General features: G+C 48.0%; 2 protein-coding genes across 4 annotated transcripts in view; both read left to right on the top strand.

The window, feature by feature from the left end:
- KHDRBS1 (KH RNA binding domain containing, signal transduction associated 1) overlaps positions 1-19,927 on the top strand; it is a 24,869-nt gene extending 4,942 nt beyond the window's left edge. The window contains exons 2-11 of one of the 3 annotated variants that reach the window (XR_015222836.1): positions 1,974-2,101; positions 2,663-2,779; positions 3,824-3,970; positions 5,878-6,014; positions 6,870-7,083; positions 8,037-8,104; positions 8,427-8,485; positions 10,793-10,988; positions 13,606-13,667; positions 19,874-19,927. Coding sequence is in view for 1 of the 3 variants with exons in the window: in XM_086625921.1 (XP_086482047.1) it covers positions 1,974-2,101; positions 2,663-2,779; positions 3,824-3,970; positions 5,878-6,014; positions 6,870-7,083; positions 8,037-8,104; positions 8,427-8,485; positions 10,793-10,890 (968 nt within the window). In the remaining 2 variants the exon portion in view is untranslated. Of the gene's footprint in view, positions 1-1,973; positions 2,102-2,662; positions 2,780-3,823; positions 3,971-5,877; positions 6,015-6,869; positions 7,084-8,036; positions 8,105-8,426; positions 8,486-10,792; positions 12,108-13,605; positions 13,668-15,024; positions 16,931-19,873 lie in introns of those variants that run through there. The other 2 variants (XR_015222835.1, XM_086625921.1) reach the window with 2 other exon arrangements.
- Positions 19,923-26,626, top strand: TMEM39B (transmembrane protein 39B). Its single transcript, XM_009980452.2, has 8 exons — positions 19,923-20,082; positions 21,962-22,181; positions 22,477-22,560; positions 23,214-23,368; positions 24,002-24,338; positions 25,192-25,379; positions 25,786-25,906; positions 26,266-26,626. The coding sequence occupies exons 1-8, from the start codon at positions 19,955-19,957 to the stop codon at positions 26,500-26,502; spliced, it is 1,470 nt and encodes a 489-aa protein (XP_009978754.2). The 5' UTR covers positions 19,923-19,954; the 3' UTR covers positions 26,503-26,626.

Below are 26,626 nucleotides of genomic sequence, written 5' to 3'. Positions count from 1 at the left end.
GCAAGTAGAAATACAAAATTTAGGCTTTTTTTTTCATAATTATGCAACACAATCTCCAAGCTCTATATTTAGATCTCTAAACTAGAAACCAGTTTACATTACTGTGTCCGTAACTGAAAAGATAAAATATTGGTCATTTGATCCTGTTTTATTAAGGTTCATTTTTTTTGGTGGCACATCTAGTTGCTTGACTCCCTTGTGGTCTGCACCGTTGGAAAGATGCCAGTCAGGCTTCTCAGCCCATGGGGCTGTGGTTGCCTGTCCAGGCAGGAGGATGACAGTAACCTGTTGTTCCTATTTCTGTTTGGATGATATCAGAATATTGCTACGTGGATAATACACCAATCTTCCAAGACTGCAAACGTGAACGTTCAGGCTAAAGCACGTAGTTTCTGACATAGACAGAAATCTCAGGAAACACAAGATATTGCAGCTGCCCTCTTTAAATTCTGGTAATGACTAAGCAGTCTTCGGTTTCATTTTTTTCTTGCAGCTTCAATCCAGTTATCTGTATAATTTTGTGACAGTGTCTCTTTCCCCCGAGATGTGAGAAGTTGTGTTTAGAGAGCTTTCGACTCAGAAGAGATATTTATAGTTCTTGGGTTTGCTGATGAAATGGCACAATTTAACTTTTAAGAAAGGGTCATGCTCCTCCCTTGATAAGCATCTGTAAATAATAGTTTGGGATGGCTATGCGTGGTGTGACAGTTTTTTCTTTGGTTGGACTAAAGAATGCATAACTTTATGGATAATTTGGGATTGATAGTAGTGGATTGGCTCCACATTTGGAGGAACTCGTCATCTAATTGTTGGCCATTAAATAAAAATTGTACATGACTGGACATCTCTGAAAAAAAAAAAGCCAGTCAGCTGTGGACTACGTTCTCTTGAAAAGTGTTGGGTGTTTGTCTTGTACCAGGGAAAGTGCAGTAATGACTGTAAGAACCTCTGCTAGAAATGTCTGCCTTGGGGATGATCTTCAGTCTTCTCCATTTGGGTCATCTTCTATGAGGTGACTGTCTCCTGCCATCTCTCAGCAAAAGTTTTGTTTCTGGCCAGGTTTGAGACTGTGTTTATGTACTAGTTCCTACCTGGCCTGCCTTAATGACCTACTTCCAGAAGGTAATTTGGACTTTGTTCCAGATCCCCCATGCCACAGCATGCCTTCAGTTCAGTCAGGCCACCTCGGTGTTTTTCCAAGACTTTCAAATTCACGTTATACAAGTAAAAATCAGAATCTTATTTTGAATGAGGCAAAAACTTGTAGTGGCATTGCCTGAGTCAAGTTAGGAACTTCTGACACTCACTTTTGTGGCCGTATGCCTGAGGCTTACGACTTAAACACCCAGTTGTGGATCGTTCATGGCATAAAGGTGCATTAAATAATGAAATGAAGCTTGTAAGAGTTTCGTAAGCCAGACTGAGCTCCAGCGTGTCGCTCGTTTGGGCCTCTATTTATTAGGAATGTTTTTAACTCAACTGAAATTCATAGTGTCGATATGTGTTGACACCACTGCTTCGATTACAGATTTAAAATAGTGCATCAGCTGGAGTGATAAAAACAGTTAGTGTAGTTGGGGCTGGTTTCATTGGAGGTGGAGGAGTCAACCCGTGGGTGCTGCGTGTGGGGTGGAAGCACGAGTTTGGGGGCTGATAGAGGAAAGCACAGCAGAAATGATTTGCAAAACTATGTACAGTTTCTTACTCTTATCTGTTGAAGTTATTTGTAGGACATTCTCCGCTGTTGGTTCTTATTTTTGTTCGTTGTCCTGGTTTTGGCCTCCTGGAATCCCTAGATGTGAAGGGAGGAAGAGGCAAGCTGGGCTGGTGGCCTGTCTGTCCAGATTCCATTAATACAGTTGTAAGTGCTCATACGTTCACAGAGAATGAGAGTGGTATGTCCTGTCGTAATTCCAGCTCTAAAGTCATGCTTGTTTGAGGAATATAAGCACCCCTATTTTTATCTTGTTTAGAAATTGAAAAAATTCAGAAGGGTGAAACAACAAAGAAGGATGAGGAAGAGAACTACCTGGATTTATTTTCCCACAAGAATATGAAACTGAAAGAACGAGTTCTGATACCTGTCAAACAGTACCCCAAGGTGAGGGCCAGAAAATAGCTTCCTGAATCTCGGTGATTTGCTGATTTCCTGTGGATTTTATGGCTGACTCTGAGAGATAGTAGCTGTCAAAGTGTCATCAGGAGTTACGCCAGTGTTCCACGGTCGCTATGGAATTTTTCCTATGCAAGCTTGCAGGATCTTATTTCTAATAAATTACATTTCTAGAATGTCTTGGGATAAGCTAAATGGTGATGCATAGCTGTGATCTTTTATTACGAGAAGAGACACTTTCATGTGTAGAGCTTTGCGTTTTGCAGTTAAGAACTCATTTAAGACTTGCTGCCTGGAAAACTGCTGGAGAGTAGATGTTAGAATTAAAGACTTTATGTGAGTTAATTTAGCTTGATTTTATGGTCGAGCATTTTTTCATGAAAAGAATGTTCTGGAACTTAAATTTTCCTGTGCATTTTTTGGTCTGTGTTTTTTGGTGAGGTGAAGAGAAAATGGAGTGACTAAATTTTTTGCATGACATTAAGAAAAGCTTTTGTTAAGGATACTGAGCTTAGGAGCTAATTTTTTTTTTTCCCCCATCATTTACAGTTCAATTTTGTTGGAAAGATTTTGGGACCTCAAGGCAACACCATCAAGAGACTTCAGGAAGAAACTGGTGCTAAGATATCTGTGCTTGGCAAGGGTTCAATGCGAGATAAAGCAAAGGTAAGGGCATCACCTTGAAAACATACATATGTATTAATGCCTTTCATGTTGCTGTGAGAAGTAGTGGTTCTCAAAGCATTTTATAAAAGGTTAAACTATTAAAACCCAAAAGCAAAGGCAGTAGGAAGTCACCCTGCCTAAATTGTTCTGAGCAATCTTGATGGGGGCACAAGTGTGATGTTTGTTTTTGTTTAGGAGCATAATTCAGAGACCAGTGAGCTTTTGATATCCTGTACCCTTGGATGCAGAGATAGTTTATATGAAAGGTGAAGTACAAAATTTGTAAAATAAGAATTAATTCCAGCTACTTCATGAAAAAGTAGTTCACTAAAGGAATATGTTTCCTCTCCAAGGAAAAAAAATATAAATCTTTTTTCGAGCTGTTCCCTCTGAAATCCTTAAATTCTCATGGTTCACTGACGATGTTGGAGCAGTATGCAGTATGTTCCTGGTAATCTTTAGTGAATCACAAAGTGCCAGGAGGTTTTTTGAACAGAAAAAAGGAAAAGAATTCTTTTTCTTCCTGCTTATTCCTAGAACTGAACTAACAGTCAACAGAGCTGTGACTTAATTCAGCTTTTTACATTAGCAGCATGAAAAGCTTTTACACTTCTAGCTTATCCATAGCTTCTTAAAGCCATCTGAATAACACAAGTATCTAAAAAGAGTTAAAAAGCAGGCTTGTTTGAGGCATTAGACTTCCCTGGAGCACCTCTGGCAGAAAGGTGGTGTAGAAGAGAAAGAACAGTGCTTGCATCTGCTTAATATTCTGGGAAAAAAAAAAAGAAGTGACTGGCATCAATGCATTAGCAAAAATGTCAGTCACCTGAAAAGGCAGCTGTGAGAGGATGGAAGGTGGAGATTGCATGTGGCTTTTTATAAAACTGTACGCTCATGTCCGTGGTACGTTACCATGATGTGTGTCCAGGCATGGCCAAAATGCTTTTACAGACATTTCCTGTTAAGGCTTAGAAAACAGGTAAAGAAAAACAGTTTCTCTGCATCTTTCTTAGTTTTAGAAATCTCTAATCTGCTTTGTTTCAGGAGGAAGAACTGCGTAAAGGAGGAGACCCTAAATATGCCCATTTAAATATGGATTTGCATGTCTTCATTGAAGTTTTTGGACCCCCTTGTGAAGCATATGCTCTGATGGCTCATGCCATGGAGGAGGTCAAGAAGTTCCTTGTTCCAGTATGTATGCTGATGTTCTTTTCTTTTTGAAGGAGGTGGATGGGTTATGAACCTGGCTGTAAGGTTGAGTAAGATTTGTGTAGTGTGAGGCTCTACAGGAGTGGTGTGGTTGAGGAAGCCTGGAGTGTTACGTGTGTGTGTGGCAGCTTAAGATGTCTGCACTAATCTTGCACGAAGGCATTTATTAATCCCTAATCATAATTAGAAAGACATACACTTACAGGGCAATTGTACAGAACACTTGCTGTAGGTATTTCTCTCCCGGTACGAGCTGTGGACACTGGGATGGGTGGATAAAGCCCACCGTGTCAGTTTTAACAGGAGAATAACTTCAGCTATGCCTGACATGGAAGAACCTTTTTGGATGGGTTTCTCTGACTTGGAACTGTAGCATAGAAATCCAGCTGGCAAACTTAATCCGTCAGATCAGAAACTAAGGACAGAGGTGTTTGCTTTGCTCTAAAGGGGTGGTGTGAGGATGAGGAGGGTGACTGCCCAGGCATCTCGGTAGTAGCATTCAATGTTGTAGCTGCTTTCTGAGATGGATCTGTTAAATGAGTAATTCTGCTGCTTTAAACACAGATGACACAAAGGAACCTCTTTTTGCTAACCAGGCATCTCTACAGATGACACTTGTTATCTGTTTAGGAATATCTTTTGCTGATGAACCTTGTAAGACCTTTGTGTTGGTTTTGTGCCAGCGTGTAACAGGACAATGCTGGAGTGTTGCCTCCAGGGACTGCAGAACTTCAAGGAGTCTTTCACATGTTGTTAAAGTGATAGTGTTGCTCGCTAAATTGGGGGAAAAAAAAAAAATGGGAAAGAAGCATTCAGTGCTCCCTGCTTCTGGCTGTCTCAGCCTGTAATTCGGAGACCTGGCAGGTTGAGCTGAACACACCCCAGCACCGTGCTCTGCAGCTGAGCCTGGAGAGCTGAGATGTTCTGCCTGAAACACCAGGGGCGAGTGGAACCTGCGAGCGGTGGTTAGTAGGGAAGTATGGAAAAGCGTATGGGTACTGTGTGATTTCTGAGAGCCTGACCCAGAGGAGGAGAGATTGCGATGTGAAGTATCTTTGAAGAGAAGAGGTCATCTTCAAGGAGCCCCTGGGATGTACAAAACCTCGGTTTGCTAAAGCAAGCGTGCAGCCTTGCTATTTAAAATGTCTTATCTATCTCTGCCTTCAAACAATGTGTTAAACTTGTGAAAATTGACAGAGGAGTCACTATGGAAGCCAGCAGTGCTGTGAAGACACATCTGGTAGGAGACTCCTTGCTTTGTGATGTTGCCATGGCATCATGCAGATCCTCGGTGCGAGGGCCAGCCTGCCTGTGTGTTGAGGGGAGGGGTGGGGTATGATGAATTCACGGGGTCACCAGTGATCTGTACTAATTCCTGAAGCTAGATCCCCTGAGGAGATGAAAACGTGTGGAGCTGGCAACGTACTGCATTCCTAAAAATTTGAAAAGGCAGCGTGGATTTGCAAATGGGAGTCTGCACTTTGTCAGGCTGCGTCCTCTCCTGTTCCCTCAGCGTGTCGGGGACGCAGCGGTGCGTTGGTACCTTCTGTGGGCTCGTTGCCAGCCACTTGCCTTTAAATGGGAGCTGTAGGGTGCTGGAGGTGAGAGAGTCTTGTCTGACTTCACCTCTGAACTCTCCAATGCTTGCAAATAAATCTTGCTGACATCCTTAAGATGCTGAACATCAGATGCCTCCAGAACCCCTATGAGCAAGACCCTCTTCCCTGGCACCAGCTGTAGTGCTTACTGCAAATCCCAGTAAAACTAACCAGAAGGTTTTAATTTAGGACTACCAGGTTATTTTTATTCCAGCACAATAGCCTGTGATATCCTGGAGCACAGACTGGCTAGTTAGCGGTTTTTTGGAGCTGACTCTTTCCCCTCTTTAGGATATGATGGATGATATCTGTCAGGAGCAATTCTTGGAGCTCTCCTATCTGAACGGTGTACCAGAGCCAAGTCGTGGCCGAGGAGTCCCTGTGCGGGGAAGGGGAGCAGCTCCACCACCACCTCCACCTGTTCCAAGGTATCTTTCCCAAAAGCACAGACCTGGAAATGCTGCATCTTGCTCGGAGTTGTGCGGCCAGATGGGGTTAAGCTACTTGTTCTTGCACATTAGCTGTTGGCCTTGACCTTGACTTTTGGCCAAGTCTTTCAAGGCTTGTGTTGCAGGTTTGCTTTCAGCAAGCTGGCAGCAAATGTTTCGTGTGTTTTGAGATGTAATCTGTATTATTTTTGATGTCTGAAATCAGTAGCTTCATAAAGTAACCTTTCAAAAATCGCCCTGCAAAATCATGTGTAGGTGGATGTGTCATGTTTGCTTCTGTAGCCTTCAGCAGAAGTACTTTCAGTATAAACTGACCTTCCTCTGGAAGTTATGGGATTGCATTATTCTGTCATTGCTTCAAGGCATTGGGATAAATTGATGATAAAGCTCTGATACTATAGTTCTTACTTCACGACTTATTTCATGGGGGGAAGGTCTTTGCTTGAGTGTTTAGCCCAGAAGTGTCCCTGCTCATCTCGTCACTGATCCGTACCGTGCTGGAGCTCTGGCAGCCGTTACAGGTCAGTGACAGAGGGTCGCTCAAAACGAACTCTGAGAAATTACTTGGCCAGAGTGCTGCATCAGATTTACGTCTTCATCTGTGCAACACCCAATGCAGTAGAGTTCTCATCCCAGAAGAGCTTTTCGTAAATCCTGCAGTCCGACACAGTTAACAATCCTTGGGCTTGCGTTCTGATGAAGAATTCATGGCTTAGTTAGTGGTGGCTGCATTTATTTGTCAGTTTTGAAGTAGGTGTGAGAAGCGCAGTGCGCTGCCCTCGGTGTTCAGCACAGCAGCAGCTGTTCACGAGCCTTTTTCTCTCTCCTTCGCAGGGGCCGTGGCGTTGGTCCTCCCCCTCCTCCTCCTCGGGGGGCTCTCGTGCGAGGAGCCCCAGTGCGGGGTGCCATTGCCAGGGGAGCTGCTGTAGCCCGCGGAGTGCCTCCTCCCCCGGCGGTACGGGGTGCTCCTGCACCCAGAGCGCGTGCAGCCGGCATTCAGAGAATACCGCTTCCTCCTCCTCCCGCGCCAGAAACCTATGAGGAATATGTAAGAAACTATATATCCTTGGGTTTTTTTTATTCTAGTGAGCTGATCATGTCTTAGATATTCAACGTTATTGAAATGTGAGGTTAACAACAGTAAGGTTGCTCTGGAGAAGCAGGCACCAGTGCAAACAGCGGAAGGGTGCTGTGTGACCTCCTCTGCCTCTTTAGCCCTCAGAAGAGGGGACTGCCGGTGTCCTAAACACAGGGTAAGAGGTGGCTTTTGTAAAACTGAAAAGTGGCCCCAAGACTGAAGTTTGCTGTAGCTCTCAGTGCATGGTAGAAAAACTACGTCGCAAAGATTGATGTAGTTCACATCACGTTCTCTCTCTACAAGAGGATTCTTTGAGCGAGAAGCACCAAAGGTCTCTTACTGCCCATAAAATCTTGAAATATGTGAATGAACGTGGTGATGTTTAAGTCATATAACTAAGCACCACCCTCCTGCCAAGCTTATCTTAGCATCTGTGCTCTTGGTATCCTAAAGGGAGAACAAGACAACTGTTTTTGATGCACAACATCATTTTTGGAAACCATCACAAGTACTGGTGCATCTAAAAAGCCTATTTCTCAGTAAAACTTCTCGTTTTTTCCACTGAAACCAATTGTAAGTTAAGGGGCTGGGTTTTGTCTGCCTGCAAATCGATGGTTTGGACACCACAGTGACAGGCCTCCTGGCACATGGGTTTGTACCATGGACAAACTGGAGCCTTGGGCATGTAAATGACTTTCAAATGCATTGTAAATATTCGTGTGGTTCCTTCCTCCCAAGCCACAGGACACAAGCAGGTTTTAGCTACCTGTGTCTCATGATTGAGGCCCTTCCCTGGGGCAGGCAAGGGCTCACAGGCTCCTCTGAAAGCTGCTGTAGCCTGAATTCAGTTTTGCCATTACTCTTGGTCATGGATTAACCTTTGGTCCTTCCCTTAATGCTGTTTATGTCATCATCCGTTTCAGGGCTATGATGATGCGTATGCAGACCAGAGCTATGAGGGGTATGAAGGCTACTACAGCCAGGGCCAAGGGTAAGTTTGCTTGTCTCCTGTCTGTTACTGAGAAAATTATGCATGATTTTTTTTTTTTTTTCTTTTAAGGGAATGGAAACACTTATTTCCAAGTTTGAGCTGTAGGGAAAGTGTCCTGTTCTGCTGGAATCCAGGCGTGCCTGGGAAATAACTTTTGGGAGCGTCCCAGTGTTGTTGACAATTCTGTAAAAGTGAAGTGATCCGACACACCGCAGCCAGGAGCGATATTGGGCATCTTTGCTTTTCAAGTGTTTGTGCAAGTTGTGTCAGTTTAGGAATACGATGTCAGCACTGTATGTAACCAACATAATTACTCTTCCAGGGACACAGAATACTATGATTATGGACACGGGGAGGCACAGGAAACCTATGAAGCTTATGGTATGTCTGGGAATACTGTTCTCTTGACAGGGAAGGGGCTGCACATAGTTGGGAACTGCTTGTGGTCAACCAGCTGTTTTCCAGTGCCACTCCACGCTCTGAGCAAACACTTACTGAAGAGAAACTCAAGTAGTTTTCGTGGTAGAATATTTATATCCTACAGATTATCCAGGTCTCAGCAACCGGAGGCATTCTGTGATTTTTAGATTCTTATCCAGCTTGATTGTCTCAAAGGTGACGCTTTTAAAATTCCATTTTTTAGCTATGGAAATGTCTTTTAATTTCCTTGTAGCTTTAGAATATTTTAAGGGCTCTGAATTTCCACCCACAGTGCCAGTTTTGCTGCAGTCTGGTTTTCACGGATTATATTTTATTGAGCTGGATGAGTGCATGGTTCCATCTGCTTCCTTATCCTCAAAAACCCACTAGCTGATACTGACTCTGCACTATACATTTGCTTGAAAAATGTTTTTAAATGTCATGCGAAGGCCTCCCTTTGACTAGGTGGAACCATTTTGGTCAGTATGACTTGCCAGTCGTCTATGAAGTTTAGCTAATTTGAATTTCGTATGGCTATCAACTTGCGCTAGACTGGGAGGTGTGGGAGACCAGTTTAACCACAACTGTGTAAATCACCAACTGTCAAAAACAATAGACCTTGTATCTGAGGTGCCAGCAATAAAGGATTGGGTGACTGCGGTTTTTTTGGTTTAAAGCTAGTTCAGATGTCCGAGCTCATGAATGGCATCTGCATGTGGCAATGAATAACATTCATTTTCCTCTCTCTGCAAACAAGCTGAGCTATAAAGAGTTAGGAAAGGAATACAGGGAGCTGCTTAAAGGTATGGAAGTGTGCTGTATTGAGAACGCTCCCTTTAGCAGAGCATCAGTTGCCTGAAGGTGTGAGTGAATGCAGGTAGAGGATAATGACCAGCTGTAGGGGCTTGCTGGGATCCTCAGGAGCTGGGAATCCCCTGTCGTGCTGGTATTAGGGAAGCAGATCTGTTAATACAATGACTGTGCCTCGAGGCATTCCCTGCTCTGGGCTTAAGCTGCTCCAAGTTCAAATTCAGGTGCCTAACTAGGGATGCTCTTCCAGTCTAAGATGCGTTTGAGTAGACAGCTGCTGTCAGAAACTTGGCTGCCTTTCCTGCCTTCAGTGGCTTGGTTTGTTGCCTGTGTTAGTCACGCAGCACAAAGAGGCTTTTGTGCCTCCTACTTGGTAGGAGAGCGACGGTGTTGTCTGGGATATGGAGGCCAAAACGCTCATTGTATACTTGGCGTGAAGTTGCCACAGCTAATCTGTTTATCCACAGTAATTTCCTTTGGTCTCTGCTTTCATGAAAACAGAATTAGAGAAATAAATTGGTGAGCCAGGCTGGAGACAGTTTTGAGAAAATGGGAACGTGCTCCATGGTGGTAGGAACAGGCTCGGCTGTCTTCCGGGCGTCGGACACTTGCTTTCGTAAACTGGTGACCCTGGAGGGAATGGTAGGCATGCAAGGATGGGTGTTGCAAGCACGAGCTGTAACGAAAGCCGAGCTTGGATATTTGGGCTCGGGGACAACGCGGATGCGAGTGCTGTTTGCTGCGGTGGTGGCTGTACGTAGCAGAAGGTTTGGGCTGTCCTGTCGAGCCTTCATCCCGGTGATGCAGGAGCAGCCTTAGCAAGTGGCATCTGCTCCGAAGAAACGAGCAGGCGCTGCGTGAGCTGTGGCCATGGATTTCCCTGTGTTCACGGAGAGGAAGGAACAGCAAGTCCCAGTCGGAAAGCAGGCTGGTGTCTGGAAGTTCAGCCGGACGCGCTGCTGTCCTAGAGCAACCTAGGGACCTGGTTACTTTGGTGCAGTTATCCAGGAGCTGCCTTGCCTGGTGTCTGGGAAGGAGAGAAGCGCTACCTGTGGCGTTCCCCAGCCAGACCCCGGGGCTGCGAGTGCTGTTGGCCACCAGCCCAAGGGGCTGCGACTGCCGCCACCTCCGCCGCGGCCGGCTGCCGGAGCTGCCCCTGAGCCGGCTTCGGCTCTGCCGGAATTAATTGCTCCTGAAAGGCACTGGGTCTGTCCAGGTCGCCGCTTAGCCGGGCTGTCGGAGCCGCGGGGATCCTGTGCCAGTGGCTTTTTCCCAGTAGTGTTGGAAGGGGTTTTGGTGGACCGCGGGGCGTTCTGCATACTGGTTTTGGGGTGAAACCACTGCCAAGATGCTCCGTGTCAGCTCCGGAGGGGAGCCCGTCCCTCCGGCCCCGCTGCTCCCTCCGTGCCCCTTGGCTCGCAGCGCTCCATCCTTGACATATCCCTCTCTTTTCCGCAGGGCAAGATGACTGGAATGGAACCAGACCCTCCCTGAAGGCCCCGCCGGCCAGGCCAGTGAAGGGGGCCTACAGAGAGCACCCATACGGACGTTATTAAAAAAACAAACATGAGGGAAAAATATCAGTTATGAGCAAACAGTTGTTACTGATTCTTGTATCTCCCGGGATTCCCGTTGCTTTACCCACACCAGACAAGTAATTGTCTAACTGTTTTTCTTCGTGGCCCTTTTCCTCCCACTCCATCCTCACCCTGCATTCTGGCTTCTGTACGTAGTATTTTAAAATGAGTTAACTAGATTTAGAGGACCGACTTTAATTTTTTTTTTTTAAGTGTGTAGATGGCTTTTCTTTCTTTGTTGTTTAGATAAACACAACTGTACCTTTTTTAATAGAGAAAAAGTTGAGTTAAAAATGTTAGTTTCAAAAGTGACATGCTTTGCTTAGCAGTTATGAAATAAAGGTTTTGTTAACCTTTTAATTTTGGTTTTAAGAAACCCATAAAAGTTATAGTTGCAGAATCCCAAAGTAGGCTACATTTCAAAATTCAGGGCGGTTTTTAAGAATTAAAATGATAATGTAACGGTAGTAGCTGCCACCGTTTAAAAGTAACCTCAGACGTCAAACTTTCCTTAAAAGCAGATTGCTGGTGAATCTTCAGTTTAAATTTTAATATGAAGGATCCTCAAACAAATTAAATAGCATTTTTTAAAGGTAATTGACTTAAAAGGAAAAAAAAAAAAATTAGGTTTGTAAAATTGACTTTTCTTACGTGGGTTTTGAAATCTAGCCCCGAACATGCGGTGTTGAGAGATGCTTGGGAAGCAGATTTTCCAGTGTAAAGGGGTTCTTAGTTTGGTTCTATATGAAGAACTTTTAAGGGAAAAAAAAGACAAACAAACAAATTAAAGCATGGCTCTAATTGCCCAGTGTTGGATATTAGAAAACAGAGTATTAAGTGACTAGGTCTGAACTCTGTAAAATTACAGTCTTTTCATTTTTAGAGTGCTTGGGGCAGATAATACAGTGCAAGTTTAAAACTGACAAAATTGTCAATATTAGCAATCCCATTGACTTGTTCAAGTGTATCTCAACACTAGCTTTGCATAAAAAGGGACACTGCAGCTGAAAAAATGAGGAAAAATTTCACTTTGTACATAGGATAAAGTCCTAATTGGATTTGTACACTGTCCTCCCACTCTGTTCTTGAAGATTAAATGCTACATGTGTAAGTCTGCCTAAATAGGTAGCTAAAACTTGTCAAAATGTCTGCCGCAGTTTGTCAATAAAGTTTAGTCCTTTTTTAATCAAAGTAAATGTGATGAATTGTCATTTTTTTTGTTGAGCGATAAAATAGCTATTTTTTTTTCAAATAAATTTAAATTAATGCTAAAGCTAATTGTCTTTTTAAAACATGGAGACATTCTAAAAGTGATGTTTTTTGTAATTCTCACCAAAAGTTTATCAAGCTCATTGAACGAGCTAATTTTTTTTTTTTAAAAAAAAAAGCAAGAAAAATTGTTTTTCACCCCCTGGAAGTTGTTGAAAGCAGTTTGATCCTGGACTGTGGCAGAAATCTGACTTCAGCCTGCTGGAAAGTGTTGATGGTTCTTTGCTGAATTACCGATTCAGATTTCAGGTGGCCTCACAAGAGTATTCCAGACTGCAGGCTCCAGATTGAGTCTGAAATGGCTGGTTTAAACGTAGCGTGACAAAATGAACGCTGAAAAATCCAAGGCTTAGCTGCCACCAGGAGGAGGAGGAAGCTTGCTTTCTGCTTTACGTAAACACCCCTAACCCCCTCGGCTAAGATGATGCTTTTCCTACTTTACGGTAGCCTTTGCTTGGAAAGCCACTTAAAAATGTATCCGTGTTGGAGCAGGGTGCTGCAGTTGCTCCTCATATCTTTCTGAGAGGGTGTGTATGTGTACCTAGAGAGAGAAATATAATAGTTTAGAGTAAACTGCTGCTTAGAGAGATGAAAAACGGTTTGTATTTCCCATCTGCAAAATGAATCTGGCATCCTAGGGGGAGAGAATTAAACTGCTCGGGGGTGAAAAATCGAGCGTTAGGAAGCAAACTGCTTTGTAGCAGTGCATGATTGAGGGGAATACTTTAAAACAAAAAGTTGTTATTTGTAGATTGTTATTAAAGTGTAAATAACTGAATTTTCAACAATGGTTTGGAGTCAGCTTTCAGGGCATAATGTCTTGCTTGATGAAAAGATCACCCTATACCCCCCTTTTAAAGGAAAATTATCGCAGGAGAATCAGGATGTGTAAAGCTAACATGCATCGCAAAACCCAAAAGGTAACCTAAATGTCTGATTTTAATAGCACATTTCTCTTTTACATAAACTGTGACGGCAACTTGCATAAACTTTATTGAAACAATTCTTCAGATGTTAATTTTAATGTAAAAATTTGCAAAAAAAAAAAATGTTTAAAATAAACATTTAAAAAAAACCACATGCTTCTGCATAAATTAGCAATAACTTCAATAATGTGCCCTTTGAAAATGCACTGTAATGTAATGTGGGCAAAAAGGAATCGGCGAGCTTAAATATCAAAAGATGTAAAATGACAACGAATATAGATAGTCCTGCTACTGCCAAAAAAAAAAAAATTCTGCTCAGTTATTTAAAAATGTAACAAAATGATGGCCCTTTTTAGACCCCAGTATTGATATTTACTGTGAAATATTCAAAGCTCAGCTTAAGTTGCATGTTTTCCTTCCTGTGTAATTGCATGCAGGAATCTTTTTCTTTTGATTTGTGCTTGCATTCAGGAGACTCACAAATGCCTTCAATTTGCAGGAGTCAAGAGTACGTCGCCGTGAGTCACTTGGGTGAAGATGAGCAGGGGCAGCACGAAGTGGGTAAGTTTGTTGATTTTTTTTGCAACCCGTTGCAAGCTGCTAACATGTTCCGTGTGGGAGGGAGGGGGCGGCACCATCTGAGCTGCTAAATGGAAGCCATCCTTCATATACCCACCAATAAATTGCTCTTGGGAAAGGCCAGTTACATGAGTGATGCTCTGGTGGAGGTCAGGGTGTGGAGGAGGCTTTGATGTGTACCTGCGTGGAGCTCTCCCACCGAGATCCCGTGGAGAAGGAGGCTGAAGTGGGTTTGAGGAGAGGGGGAAACGTGGTAAGGCTGGTTCCCGACTGAGATGCTGGCCTTCCTAGTGCTCTCAGCAGCAGGGTGGCGTTGGAGACGTGGTCACCCCGTGCTCTAGAACCAAAGTGGCTCAACAGGAATTCCTGTAGGAGTCCATCATGTGTTAAAATAATAGCACGCAGATTTTAGACCAGATGTTGCCCAGCTAGACCTTGCTACTTCTAAGTCTTCCACACCCCCCAACGGGCTCTGAAATGGGATCTGGCTGACGGCTGTTCTTTTTATGGCTTTTTGGCTGATGTCATTGCCAGAGACGGCTCGGTCAGTGGGTCCGCCCGGCCTGGCTGGGGCATGTTTAGCTCGGAGCCCCACAGGGCTGCACGCCTGGCATCGGCAAGTGAACCCCCTGAGCTCTTGGGAGGGGTGCTGGACCCTCAGCACCTTTGGGTGCTGGTGCCGGTCGGCACCCACAGTGACGGGGCTCCCTCTGGTGGCTGCTCCGGCCCCGCTGACTTGCTCGTTCTCCAATAAATACTTCAATAAATGCACACGAGTGCCTGCAAACCGAGTGGTCCCCTGGTTGGGGAGATCATCATGCATCAGTGGAGTGACCTGCTCATGCAGCAAGGACACATCTCCCCCCAGGCCCAGAGGAAGCAGCCGTAAGCGTTTCCTTTGGGGGTGGCTAATCACTTGCTCTCAAATCTCGAGATCACTGAAAGTCTGAGCTCCATAAATAAAAGAACAAAGAAATAAACCCTTGGAAGGCTGAAGAAGTCTAATGGCTTCAAAAGGCAACTGTGAAAAGCCTTGGGCATAGGACATAGAAGGACAGAAGTCTTACTTTATATGGAATTGTAAAGCTACCAAACGAGCTTCTCTTATCTTAGGAGTATTAGGAACAAGAAAGCGGTAATATTGGAAACGCTGCCGGAGTGAGATTACCCTCAATTCTTTGACTTTAACTTGAAAATTGGATCTGCAGTTTTCTGCAAGGGGAAATCGTAACGTGTCTGGATTTGTGGCCTGTTTATCGAATGCATCTTCATTTACAATGTAATTGGAACATCAATTTATATGGTGTTGTACCAATCTTTCCCATTTCTTTCTTAATAGGCACGGCTTTTATATCAAGTGGAAAAGATTTGATAGAGATCATCTATTATGATGCAGTTTTTTACCAGTAGAAGTGGATCTTGTGACACTGCCTTTGGAGTAATACAGCTTGCTTGTGCATTGCATTTGTTGCATGTTTATGTGAAAGACTTTAATGTTATGGAGGAATGTAAATCTTAATATATTGAAATAACTGTATATGCTGAAAGTATTTCGAAAACATGCCCTGCATCAGGCATCTTCCTCCCTCTCATAGCATTACTACATTCAGATTTTAGCCTAGAGTCTGCAAAAGCTAATTTGAGATCCCAAAATAGCCATCAGCAGCGGATGTGTCTCTCAAAGATGCTCTAATTAGCCAGACATTCCGGGGGTGATACAGGACTGCTGAAATTTGTGAGGGGTAGAGATTCCTTTGAGTGCTGAAGTCTGAGTCACCTGAATAACCTTCCTTTTTCTACTGACACACAGCCACTGGAGTTAGTACTCCGCTGGCTGTGAGCTAACAAGCACCAGTGATCTTCCATCTCCTGATTTCCCCAAAGGGCTAATCCACACCTCATTATTTGTAGGATTTTGGTAAAGACCATAAACAAGATAAAGGCCCCCATTGTGTGATGTGCAGCAGCAGTCACGTCTCTGTTGTGGAAGGGTTTCCCAACAATCCTGTTCTTTTCAAGAGAAGCTTGGCTCTAGAAACATCCTCCTGCTGCAGAGCAGTCCCTGCCTCAGCAGTCCCATCTTCTCTGGCCCTTGCTCCGAGTGGCCGCAGCTTCTTCAGCCTCTAGTCCAGCCCTTTGGTATGAATACTCAGGCTGGCCTTGCTCGGGGCTGGTACAAACCTGGACTTCACACGCCCTCGGTGAGGTCTCACCATGCATAGTGGTTCATAGTCCATCTTGGACAGCAACAGGAGCGTGAAACCGAGCTTGCAGGAAAAACTCCAACTGGTATTGCGGAGATGTCTCCAGCAGCTTTTCCTGGAAGGAGGCTGTCACACCCTGCCCATTCCTCACCCCTGGTTTCAAGTTGCTGTTCGGATTATTAAATAAAGCAAATGACTACGAGCTTTATTTTATAACTTACCTACAGTGGTTTTATGTTTAACTTAAAACGCTGTGCCTTCGGTAAGGCTAAGACAGTACCTTGATAGGGTCCTCTGTAAAATTCTGTATTTGGTGAGTTGGGTTTGAGAGCACAGCTGGATTCCCTGTTTGGCTGTTAAAGCAGATGATTCTTTTTGTACAGAATGAGTTTTTAAATTTGTATGACAGCATCTGTCACGAACAGAGCCAAGGAAAACAATTTAAACGTGTGCATCTTCCCTTCCTCGTGCCGTGCCGCTGCTCTCCTAAAGAACGCTTGGGCAGAGGGTGGTTTCTCCAGCCTGGATAAACCCTCCAAATGGCCCCAGAGAAGAGACCAGCTGTGACCTGTCCGCTGGGAGATGCGGAGGAGAACAGGCGGTGCTGCTAACACAGCTCTCATCTCGGCTGCGAGGAACGAGCACATATGGTGCTTTTGGGGGAAGAAGACAGGGCTTGGGGAGCTTCTTCTTTAATTGCGAAACCTGTAACATCTTGGATGAGATGTTGGACACGTGCCCCAGTTGTAAGCTTTGAGGGGGAGGAATTTCTGCAGGCTAGCGAGGGCCCATGGGATCTCTCATCTCGAATGTAGATGTTATTCTTCTTTTTCTACTCAGGAAGCTCAGTTCCTGCGAGCACAGAGCAGAAACCTTTGCTGTTATTGCTCAGTTGAGCCTTCCGTTGCCTACCATATGTTTTAATAGAAATGTTTGTTTCCGCGCTCGTTTTGCTCCTTTTGCAAAGTGGGATGAACCTCCAACGAGCTGATACCAGATCTGGTAAAGGTCCCCAGTTAAGATGTCGTTTGCTTTGCTGTGACTGGGAAATAGGAACCTGCCAGCTCCCGGTGAGTGTTGGAGAACACCGGAGCCTTCCTCAGCGCTTCGAAAGCTGGAGAGCAGCAGCTGTGTGTCGGAACGCTGAAACGGAAAATGTTTTCCAGTGAAGCTGTTGCTTTTACAACTGGATTTAGAACCAGATATGACCAGAGGCTCGTACGTGGTGTTACAGACGCAAACCTGGTTTTAACCTGACATTGGTACGTTTATAGTTGTTCCTGGAAGACTCCGTTGAAGGTGTCTGGATGCTCCTGGTTTTTGGCAACTTTGCACAGTGGAGGTTTCGAAACCAGTAAGAAAGGAAAGATCAGCCCTGTGGAAGTTCGTTAATTTGAGAGATGGCTTTGCCTCCAGCCCTGGCAGGGGTGGTTCTCAGGATTGTGTAATGCTCCATCTGCACTGGAGCACCGACCACCCCCGAGTTAAGGAAATCCATGAAAAAAATCCTGCAAGTGGTGGGTAAAGATGATGAAAACTGATCCAGGTGAATCACAGCGTTAAAATAACTCGCACAGGGCGCGGGCACGCTCTCGCGGGGCCGGTGGGCAGGTGTTGGCAGCGATCAGCCGTTCCCGCTAATAAAAGCCTGGCGCTGGAATTTTCGTGCGTTTCAAAGGCGTGAGGTTCTTCCCCGTCCCTTTTCCCGCCGCGGATTCGCCGTTTATGGGAACTCTGGGAGTTGGGGGGGTGGGAGCGGGGTGGGCGATGGGCTCCGGCGGGGCCTCGGGAGGGGGTGGGGCCAGGGCGAGGGGCGGGGCTGGCGGGCGCGCCCCGCCGGAGGATTGTCCGCTGCCGGCCGCCGTCGCGCCGCCGGCCCCGCCCGCCATATTGTGCCCGGCGCAGGCTGAGCGGCGGCCGGAGATGGGTGAGGGCGGCCGGGCGGGCACCGGGCACCGGGGGGGGGGAAGAGGGAGGGGGGACGGGCGCCGGACGGGACGGGGGGCCGAGCCGGGAGCGGGGGGAGAAGGCCGAGCGGCGGGCGGGGCGCTGGAGGGCCCGGCTGACCCCGCCCCGCCGCCGTGAGGGGGGCGGCCCCCGCGCCGCGGCCGGGCCCGGAGCCCCCGAGCTGCCCCGGAGCCCCGCTTCTCCCTGCAGGCTCGGTGCGCGCCCCTCCCCGGCGCCCCTGGTGCTGCCCCGCAGGTTTCGTGTGCCCGGTGGGGTCTCCGGAGCCCCCGGTGCTCTCCCGTGGCCCGTCCTGCGGGCCCGCAGCCCCCGCGGCGCTGCCGGAGTTGCCGCTGCTCCGCTACAGCCCTGCTCTGCACCCCGAGGGCCTCTTGCAGCCGCAGCCTGTGCCCCCAGACCCCTAGTAGCCCCTGCTGCGCCCTCAGAGCCCCTGTGGCCTCCGCTGCTCTTTGGTGGTCGTCCCCCCCTGTGCTCCCAGAGCTCCCGTTTCTCCTCTGCCCGCACCCCTGGAGCATTCGTGGCTCGTCGGCGCCTCTCTAGACCCTGTAGCCCCTGGCCTGTACCCTCGCAGCGCCCCACTGCCCCCATCTGAGCTCCCAGAGCTCCTACAGCCCCTGAACTGCACTCCCGTAGCTCCCAAGTGTGCCCCCCACGCCCCCCCCCCCCAGGCTCCCTAGCTTTCTTTCCAGCCCCAGCACTTTCATCCTACCACCTTTCCCTCACAGACTCTCTTGTCGTGCTGTCTCAGGCCTCCCCACAAGGTCCTGTCCATCTGGTGCCCCCCCGAGCCCCCGTGTTGTGTCCGGGGGTGCCACAGCCCCTCCTGATCGCCAGGAGTTACTCTGCGTCCCCAGGTCACGAGGGCTCCGTGTGCCATCGCACATACTGGGGTTTCTGCCCTTTGCTCTGTACCCTCCCAGTTCCCCCAGTGCTGCAGCCACCTCTGTGCCCTGCTGGGCTGTGTGACAGTGCCCGTATCGCACCCATATCGGGATATCTTTACTTTTCCTGAGTCTAGCCCCAGGCACAGCCATCCTCACCCTGCCCTTCATTGTCTGCGACTGCTACAGCAGTTTGCTGGAGGACTCTGGAGCTCGGTGTGAGTTTTAAACTTCATTTGACAGCAGTTTCTAAGCCGTCGGCAATTTTATTTTTTTACTCCAGACGCTACTTGCCGAGTGATGCAAACTGGAAATTAGCAATCAGAGAAAGTTAAGCAAGTGGTGTGTCCTGATCTGAGTTCTTCACAGCTCAGATTTCACTTCTACTAGATGGAGTATTATCACCCTTTCCTTTCTCTGAGTTGTACGGATTCTCCTAAGGTTAGAGAAGGTTTTTGAAAGCTTGGTGTTACTGTTTACACCGTGGCAGGCACGCACAAGAAGAGCTGACTTTGGGCTAACATCCCATCGAGCTCTGTGCCATGCAAACATACAACAACAAGTGCCCTAAAAACACCAAGTTGTTCGTTTCTCATCTTAAAGGAGCCAAAAAGGAAAAAGCCAGTTCGTGTGCTTTTGCAGTGTTCCTTTTCAAAGAGCCGGGAGTATTTGATTCCAGCACAAAACTGGGCAAAAGGGGGCCTAGGTAGTACCCCCAATTTACCGAATCCTTTGGGCGGATTGTTTAGCATCTCTGTAAGTGTATTGCTCTGCCTGTAAAACAGGGATAACACCACAGCGATGCAGATTAAATTCCTTGTAAACTGCCTTGGGCTGGAAGAGAGGCACCAAGAGCTTCTTCCTGCTCCGCTGGAAGCCTGCCTACATCGGGCTTTGGAGTCTGGGTGGATTCACAGCACGCTGGCGAGCTGCTGCACGCCCTAGGAGTGTCAGGAGCTATCTGGGGCCGCATCTGTAGCCTGTGGCAAATACAGGAGATGCAGAAAAAGCATCGGGCAAAGTTGTGGTATCGTTACCCTGCCTTGGGCTGCGAGCCAGCAGTGTGAGCAATGGGTGTCCGCTGGTCACCGCGGCGTGGGGAGGCGATGAGCTGTAATTATAAACCTCTTCCTTTCAGTTCTAAGGACTGAAGACGTAATCACGCAGTGAGCAGCAGAGAAGCCACCTGGAAGAAGAGCCCTCCGCACCCTCTGTTGTTATGGCAGGGGGACGGCGGGGCCCTAACCGGACATCTTACTGCCGAAATCCCCTCTGCGAGCCCGGGGCCGCCGGCGGCGCGGGCCATTCCACCAGTTCCTCCGTCACGGGTGTGCGCTCACGCACCAGGTATGTCCGCTCTCCATGTCTTCGTGTCCAGCCAGGCCAGCTGCTCCACTCTGAGGCCGGTGTGAGGCCACCTGTATGTCCCCATCTCACACACTGCTGGTTTTCCTGTGGCTCAGAGATTTCTAAACTCCCCGTGTCTCGCTGAAATCCTTTTTCTGTATGTGGCAGTGTCCGTGCCACATGTTGTAGCTGGGATAGGAGGGTTCTGATTTGCCTGAGACTGCTAAGTGCTTTATCAGACTGTGACAGACTTCCAGAAGTGCTCAAAAGCCTTTAGTGACCATTGAATGGAAAGTAAGAATAGGGTCAAATTTTCATCCAAAGCCTGACTCTGGAGTTCTGGTTGTTGCGTCTGACGTGTCCTGAGGTTTATGTCAGGTGAGGCGTTTCTGGGGTAGGGTTTAGCTCAGTCAGGTGGTATGTAGGCTGTGGGGTTTTTTCAGATCCAGCCTAGCTGGTTACTTCCACTTCTGCGACGGAGGTAGAGAGAAGGAAGGAGAAGCAGAGCACTGACAGCACCACGTAAGCAGGAGGTGAAGAAAATGTTAGATCTGTCTTAACATACTCCCTGCTTAGGGCCCTAGGCCAAGAAATTTATAGGGATACAGTTATTCAAACAAGTTATTGCAAGGCCACGGAAGGCGGAGCAGTCCACCTCGTACATAGTTTGCTGTGAGAGCGTGCACAAAGGGCCTTATCACAAGGAGGTAGTGCAGCCCAAATCCACACCCCGGCTCACCTCCAAGTGATTTGTCTCTGTATCCAAACCCTCTGGTACCTGTCACCTATGTGGCAGTCCAGGCTGGGGAATCCCGAGGTGCTTTATGCTCTTTATGCATGCGAGAGCCTTGTTGCTGCTCTTGCAAGAGCACCCTTGGGTGCTGTGTGTCTGGGCAAAGCAGAAACGGCTTTGTGTTTGCATTGAAAGCGCTTTTCTGGAGGAGCAGAACAGGAGCTCCTGCTCTGTGTGCAGGAGCAGAGTTTATTGGTGGATTTTTCAATCCTGAGGAGCTGAATCACTCTTGTCAGCTTGGGAATCAGAGGATTTCAGGAAGTCAGCTCGGGCTCCTAAATTTTTCTCCTCATGCATGGCCTTGTTTTAGGCTGTCAGCCTTCTGTTTTTTTAAAAATCATGGGCTGATCCCTCTGTGCCCACCCCTGGGCTAGAAGTCTTCCTGCAGTCGCACTCCGAGACTTCTGTGGTTTCGTTTCGGGATTTTCAGGAGGAGTTTGTGCTCTGTAGTTCCTTTGAAACCCACACCCAGATTCCTTTGACTGTTGTTATTTAGAGATTGCAAATCAGGAGAGATATATCTAGTGTGTATTAATTCCCTTCCCTTTGATTAAAAGAGTTGCTGTCTGGGATTGTGTGCGTGCTCACACAGGAATATGCACCTCTGACTAAACTTGTTTTTCCTCTATAGTTGAATAGAAGCTGAAGAATGAGAAAGAGCTTGTGTTTAATTGCTCTGCATTTCATGTTCAAGCACTCTTAGAAATGTAAATAGCAACTGGAGGCCTAAAAGCTTCCAGTTGATTAAGAGGACCACTGGTTGCCCCTGGAATAGCAAAACACAGCCCCGGCTTTTGAACCTGACTCAAGGGATTTAATATCAAATGACCTGGTGCTGTAGACTGGCCTGTTTCCAAATATTGCTTTCACTGGGCAAATTCCTGCTCACCTCTGCCTGTAACAGTCGTCCTGGACATCCTCGGGGTGCTGGCACCTCTGGTTTGTGGCAGCCATTGACCGTGGTAGTCAGGAGGTTTCTCAGTCAATATTAGACCCGCCGACGGCTGCGGTCGGAGTTTGTGGGCTGAGGACAGAGCTGTGTTTGTCTCGGGGAAGTGACTGCTGGCTTTTCGTTTGCCTCGGCAGGAGCGGGTCAGGTACAGGCCTTTCCAGCCCACCTCTGGCAACCCAGACAGTCGTCCCCCTCCGGCACTGCAAGATCCCAGAGCTGCCTGTGGAGAGGAGCGTGCTGTTCGAACTGCAGCTCTTCTTCTGTCATCTTGTCGCTCTGTTTGTCCACTACATCAACATCTACAAAACTGTGTGGTGGTACCCACCTTCCCACCCGCCTTCGCACACGTCGTTGGTAAGCACCAAAGGACAGCTGCTGTCCCACGATGTTCACGGACTGTCTCTTGGGTCGTTAGACATAAAGTTTTCTATTTATGTTTGATGCAAACTACGTGTGACTCTACAGCCCTAGAGGGTTGCTCGTACGACTCTGACTTAGCAAAATTTGGGCACTGCCTGTCTGCTTGGCATTCTCTTTCTCATCTTGGAAGAGAGTCCGAGGACAAGAGAATAACTTGGGAGCTTCTCTGTTGAATGTAGGTTTCTGCTGCCTGATGGAAAGTGGAATCATTTTGTTTTTGTCACCGCAGAACTTTCATCTTATTGACTTCAACGTGCTGACAGTGACAACGATCGTCCTGGCACGCCGACTGATTGGTGCTATTGTGAAGGAGGTAAAGTCCCTAAGCAGGTCTCAGAACTGCTCTTTCCTCTCAGGCAAAACGTAGAGATGTGTGTCCCTTTTGCACTTCCAAACTCTTCCGTCCTTTTCTGAAGACCTTTGTGCTGTGTCCAAGTCAGAAACCTAGGCGTGCTTTCTAATGGGGAGAACAGAAATGAGCATCTCAGACATTGCTCATGACTGTCATTTTTTCCGAATTGCTGCCTCAACTAGACTGGAGCAATTCTGCTTTCTTCCTTATGAAGAACAGTGTTTGATTCTTTTCCTGTTCTCTTAATTACTCTGGCTCTCTGCAAGGAGGAACTAGTGTAGGTCGGTTCCTGCTGACTGCAGAAGCCTTCTGTGGTGAGCAGGTCCAGGACAGTGGGCTGGTCACACCAATAGCTACCAGACCTTAACAAGAAACTCTGAGAGCTCTCCTCATCCCAGCTTGAGGAACGAGGTCCTGGGTTTTGGGGAGTCCAGATTCCAGGCTGCAGAAAGCCTCCCCTTGCTGGTGGCAGTCAAACTGAGCCTTTCACTGGCGCTTCTTTCATGTGTGTGAAGTTGGTTTTACAGATTGGGTGCTGCTCACTTACTGTTTGCTTCCTGGAGGAAGGGTGAATGAGTCTCCCCTCTGCCCAGCTCTTTCTTCTCTCCCCGCAGGCCTCACAGAGTGGCAAAGTCTCCCTGCCACGCTCCATTTTCCTGGTGATCACTCGATTCGCTGTTCTCACGGGCACAGGCTGGAGTTTGTGTCGATCAATAATTCACCTGTTCAGAACCTACTCTTTCCTGAATCTCCTGTTCCTGTGTTACCCGTGAGTATCTGTTCTGTCACTCGTGTGATTGCTGATGCTGCTTCGGTGCAGTGGGTGTTGCTCCATTGAAATGAAGCCTGAAAGTAGAGCAGCACTCGATCACCTGGTAACAGAACTTAAACTGCCCTTTTCCGTCTTGCTGAGTCACATTTCTTCATGGTGGCAGGGCATATCTTTAACATTTACCCGTGTTTCAGCTTTAATACAAGCGTTAATTGTAGTTCTTAGGTTGCTCATGTCTCTGAAAGGAATTGCGCTTTTCTCATGGTGTTCAGAGAACCCGTGTCTTCAGTTCACCTTAGTCCTTAGGTGCCTCTGCCAGGTGGAGGGAATCAGACAGCTTCCCTGCTTCGTGTTAACTGACCAAAGGAAGCCAGTTCTATTTCCAGTCAAGCAGCGGAAAGAGCTCCCTTCTCTCCGGCAAATGCAGGAGGAAGTGTCTGTGTCAGAAAGACCTGACACTTGGAGCTTGTGTCTGAGGTCGGAGTGGTGAAGCTCTTTTCTGGAGTCTGTGTAGGTACTAGATGCCGTTTAGGAGAGGGATGTGATCATAATGCCGACCTGCTGCCAGCAAAGGCATTGCACGGGGGGCTCGTGAGGAAGTAACCGCCTTTCTGCACTTTGCTGCTCCAGGTTTGGCATGTACATCCCCTTCCTTCAGCTGAACTGTGACTTGCGGAAGACGGGCCTCTTCTCCCAAGTGGCCAACATCGGTCCCAGAGAGACCAGCGAGGTGAACTCCAGGGGCAGAGACTACCTGACCGTCCTGAAGGAAACCTGGAAGCAGCACACGCGACAGATGTACGGCATGGAGGCCATGCCCACCCATGCCTGCTGCCTCTCCCCGGATCTCATCCGCAATGAGGTGGAATACCTGAAAATGGACTTTAACTGGCGGATGAAAGAGGTGCTGGTGAGCTCCATGCTCAGTGCCTACTACGTGGCCTTTGTGCCCGTCTGGTTTGTGAAGGTGAGCGAGGGCCACATCTGCTCATGCAGGCACCACTCCCCCAGGTGTGGGAAGGACGAGGAGGGTTGTGGGGAGGGGGACACTGGGTAATGGAGGTCTGGTTCTCGCTTCTAGCTTAGCTGGAACGTGGGAGAGGTTATTCAGAGGGCTGGCCTGTGTGCCCAGGTGGCCGTATCAAACCCGTTCACAGAGGCCTTGTGAAAAGTAAGAAGCAAAACTGTCTAGGTTTAGCTTTGCTTAAACTGCAGATAACAGAGGACAATATTGTCCTGATAAAGTGTATTCTGACTGTCGTGAGAGCGTGCATCCATCTGTGGGGGAGCGGAGTCTTCCTCCTGCCTCCCTGTGAAGCTAGAAGGACTCCAGACAGACTGTTCCTTCTCACACCTGAGAAGGAATGACCTTCTGTGGGAGCAGAGCTCCAGGATGATAAAAGGGAGGCGGTATGAAGGAGGATGGACCTTATTAGGATTCTTGGCTGGTTTATTTAAGTTCCTAATATGTTGTACAATGAGACAAATGTCCCGTAGTGAATGTGTCAGACCTCAGGGATGAGCCCAAGTCCCCTTCCCATGAGGGGCTGATGCTCCCACCGTTGTCAGCTGAGCTAGGGGAGCATCAGGAGCTATCTCCCTGGTTTTGGTGGTGGGTGATGATAGCATAAATGTTTCGCCGTGGTGCATGCAGGAGTTGTACAGCAGCCACCCTATGTGGGCGCTTCTTTTTCGAGCAGGATTAATAGCTACGGGAAAGCCCTCGTTTTACCTGCCTGAGCGCTTCGTGTTTTGATGGCTTCCTTAGGTGAGGCTGTCCAAACACGTTGTCACACGTTCTTCTTGTCATCCCCCCCCAGAACACTCAGTACTATGACAAACGCTGGTCGTGTGAGCTCTTCCTTCTGGTTTCCATCAGCACCTCTGTCATCCTGATGCAGTACCTCTTACCTGCGCGCTACTGCGACCTGCTCCATAAAGCCGCGGCGCACCTGGGCTGCTGGCAGAAGGTCGACCCAGCCCTCTGCTCCAACGTGCTGCAGCATCAGTAAGGAACTCTCTCCTGGGGCTAGGGGTGGAGTTTTAGCTGCCATTCCTGCTGGCGTCAGCAGCCACCTCTCCTCCTCCTCTTACTGCTTTAAGAAAAAAAAAGAAAAAAATGAAAGCAGAGTTATCGGCGGGCACATCCGACAGCGTACAGACACTTCAGAGGGCAGCAGGCAGGTCTGATTTTTGGCAAGATGCCTGCTGCTTCTGGCCCCAGGTATCTGCCAGTCGTCGCTGCCGTTGTTGCGTGCCTCAGTGGGCCAAGCTGGGCACAAACTGGGCAGCTTACTACCGCGGCACACGCCGTGGAAGCAGCTCGTGCATTGTCCTGGCTGAGGGTGGGCAGGCAGCAGACCCCCCTTCAGCGGCGCAGGTAGGAATAAGAGCTCTCTGCCCGTTCCCTGCAGGTGGACGGAGGAGTGCATGTGGCCGCAGGGAGTGTTAGTGAAACACAGCAAGAACGTGTACAAGGCCGTGGGTCATTACAACGTGGCGGTGCCCTCGGACGTCTCACACTTCCGTTTTCACGTAAGATCACGTCTCTTTCCGGGGGAGGGAGGTGCAGCACCTCGGCAGGATCACGGTCCTCCTGTCCTCAGCGCCTCGGACTGCCCGAGCCGGCTCTCCGGGCAGGAGAGCTGCCCTGGGTGTGCGGGTGGACCGCGCGGGGTTCGGTGCAGCGTTTCACGGGAGTGCCGTGCCTCCCCTCGGTGCTGCCAGGAGGGTGACTGGCCTGTGCACCGGGGGCTCCGTTCATGGGTAAACGGTGCGTCTCCAGAGGGGAATCCCAGAGGAATCCTCACCGGCCTCTGCCTCACGCCTCCGGTTGAAAACGCATCCCGAAGGGTCTGACCTCGCTCCGTGCCTTACTGCGGTCTCTCCTGCAGTTCTTTTTCAGCAAACCGCTGAGGATCCTCAACATCCTGATCCTGCTGGAAGGAGCCGTCATCTTCTACCAGCTCTACTCGCTGATCTCTTCCGAGAAGTGGCACCAGACTATCTCGCTGGCTCTGATCCTCTTCAGCAATTACTACGCCTTCTTCAAGCTGCTGCGTGACCGCCTGGTGCTGGGCAAAGCCTACTCGTATTCCGCCAGCAGAGACTCGGAGCAGAAGTTAAATTAAAACAATTGCACTGATGCTCAGCTTATTACAAAACCAACAAAACAAGAAACCCTCAGAGCTTTGTATTTTTGTTACCACTGCCTTTTTTCTTTGATAACTGATGTAATTAAAAGGAAAAAACATA

Source organism: Tauraco erythrolophus, chromosome 24, assembly GCF_009769465.1.
Source record: "Tauraco erythrolophus isolate bTauEry1 chromosome 24, bTauEry1.pri, whole genome shotgun sequence".
Taxonomy (NCBI): domain Eukaryota; kingdom Metazoa; phylum Chordata; class Aves; order Musophagiformes; family Musophagidae; genus Tauraco; species Tauraco erythrolophus.
Note: the sequence above shows the minus strand (reverse complement) of the source record. Positions and strands in the feature narration are given on the sequence as shown.

Excerpts from the sequence above, each read along its gene's own strand:
- TMEM39B (XM_009980452.2), top strand. The coding sequence starts at position 19,955 with ATGGCAGGGGGACGGCGGGGCCCTAACCGGACATCTTACTGCCGAAAT. Across the intron at positions 22,182-22,476 it reads CGCCTTCGCACACGTCGTTG|AACTTTCATCTTATTGACTT; the intron begins GTAAGCACCAAA and ends TTGTCACCGCAG. Across the intron at positions 25,907-26,265 it reads TCTCACACTTCCGTTTTCAC|TTCTTTTTCAGCAAACCGCT; the intron begins GTAAGATCACGT and ends TCTCTCCTGCAG.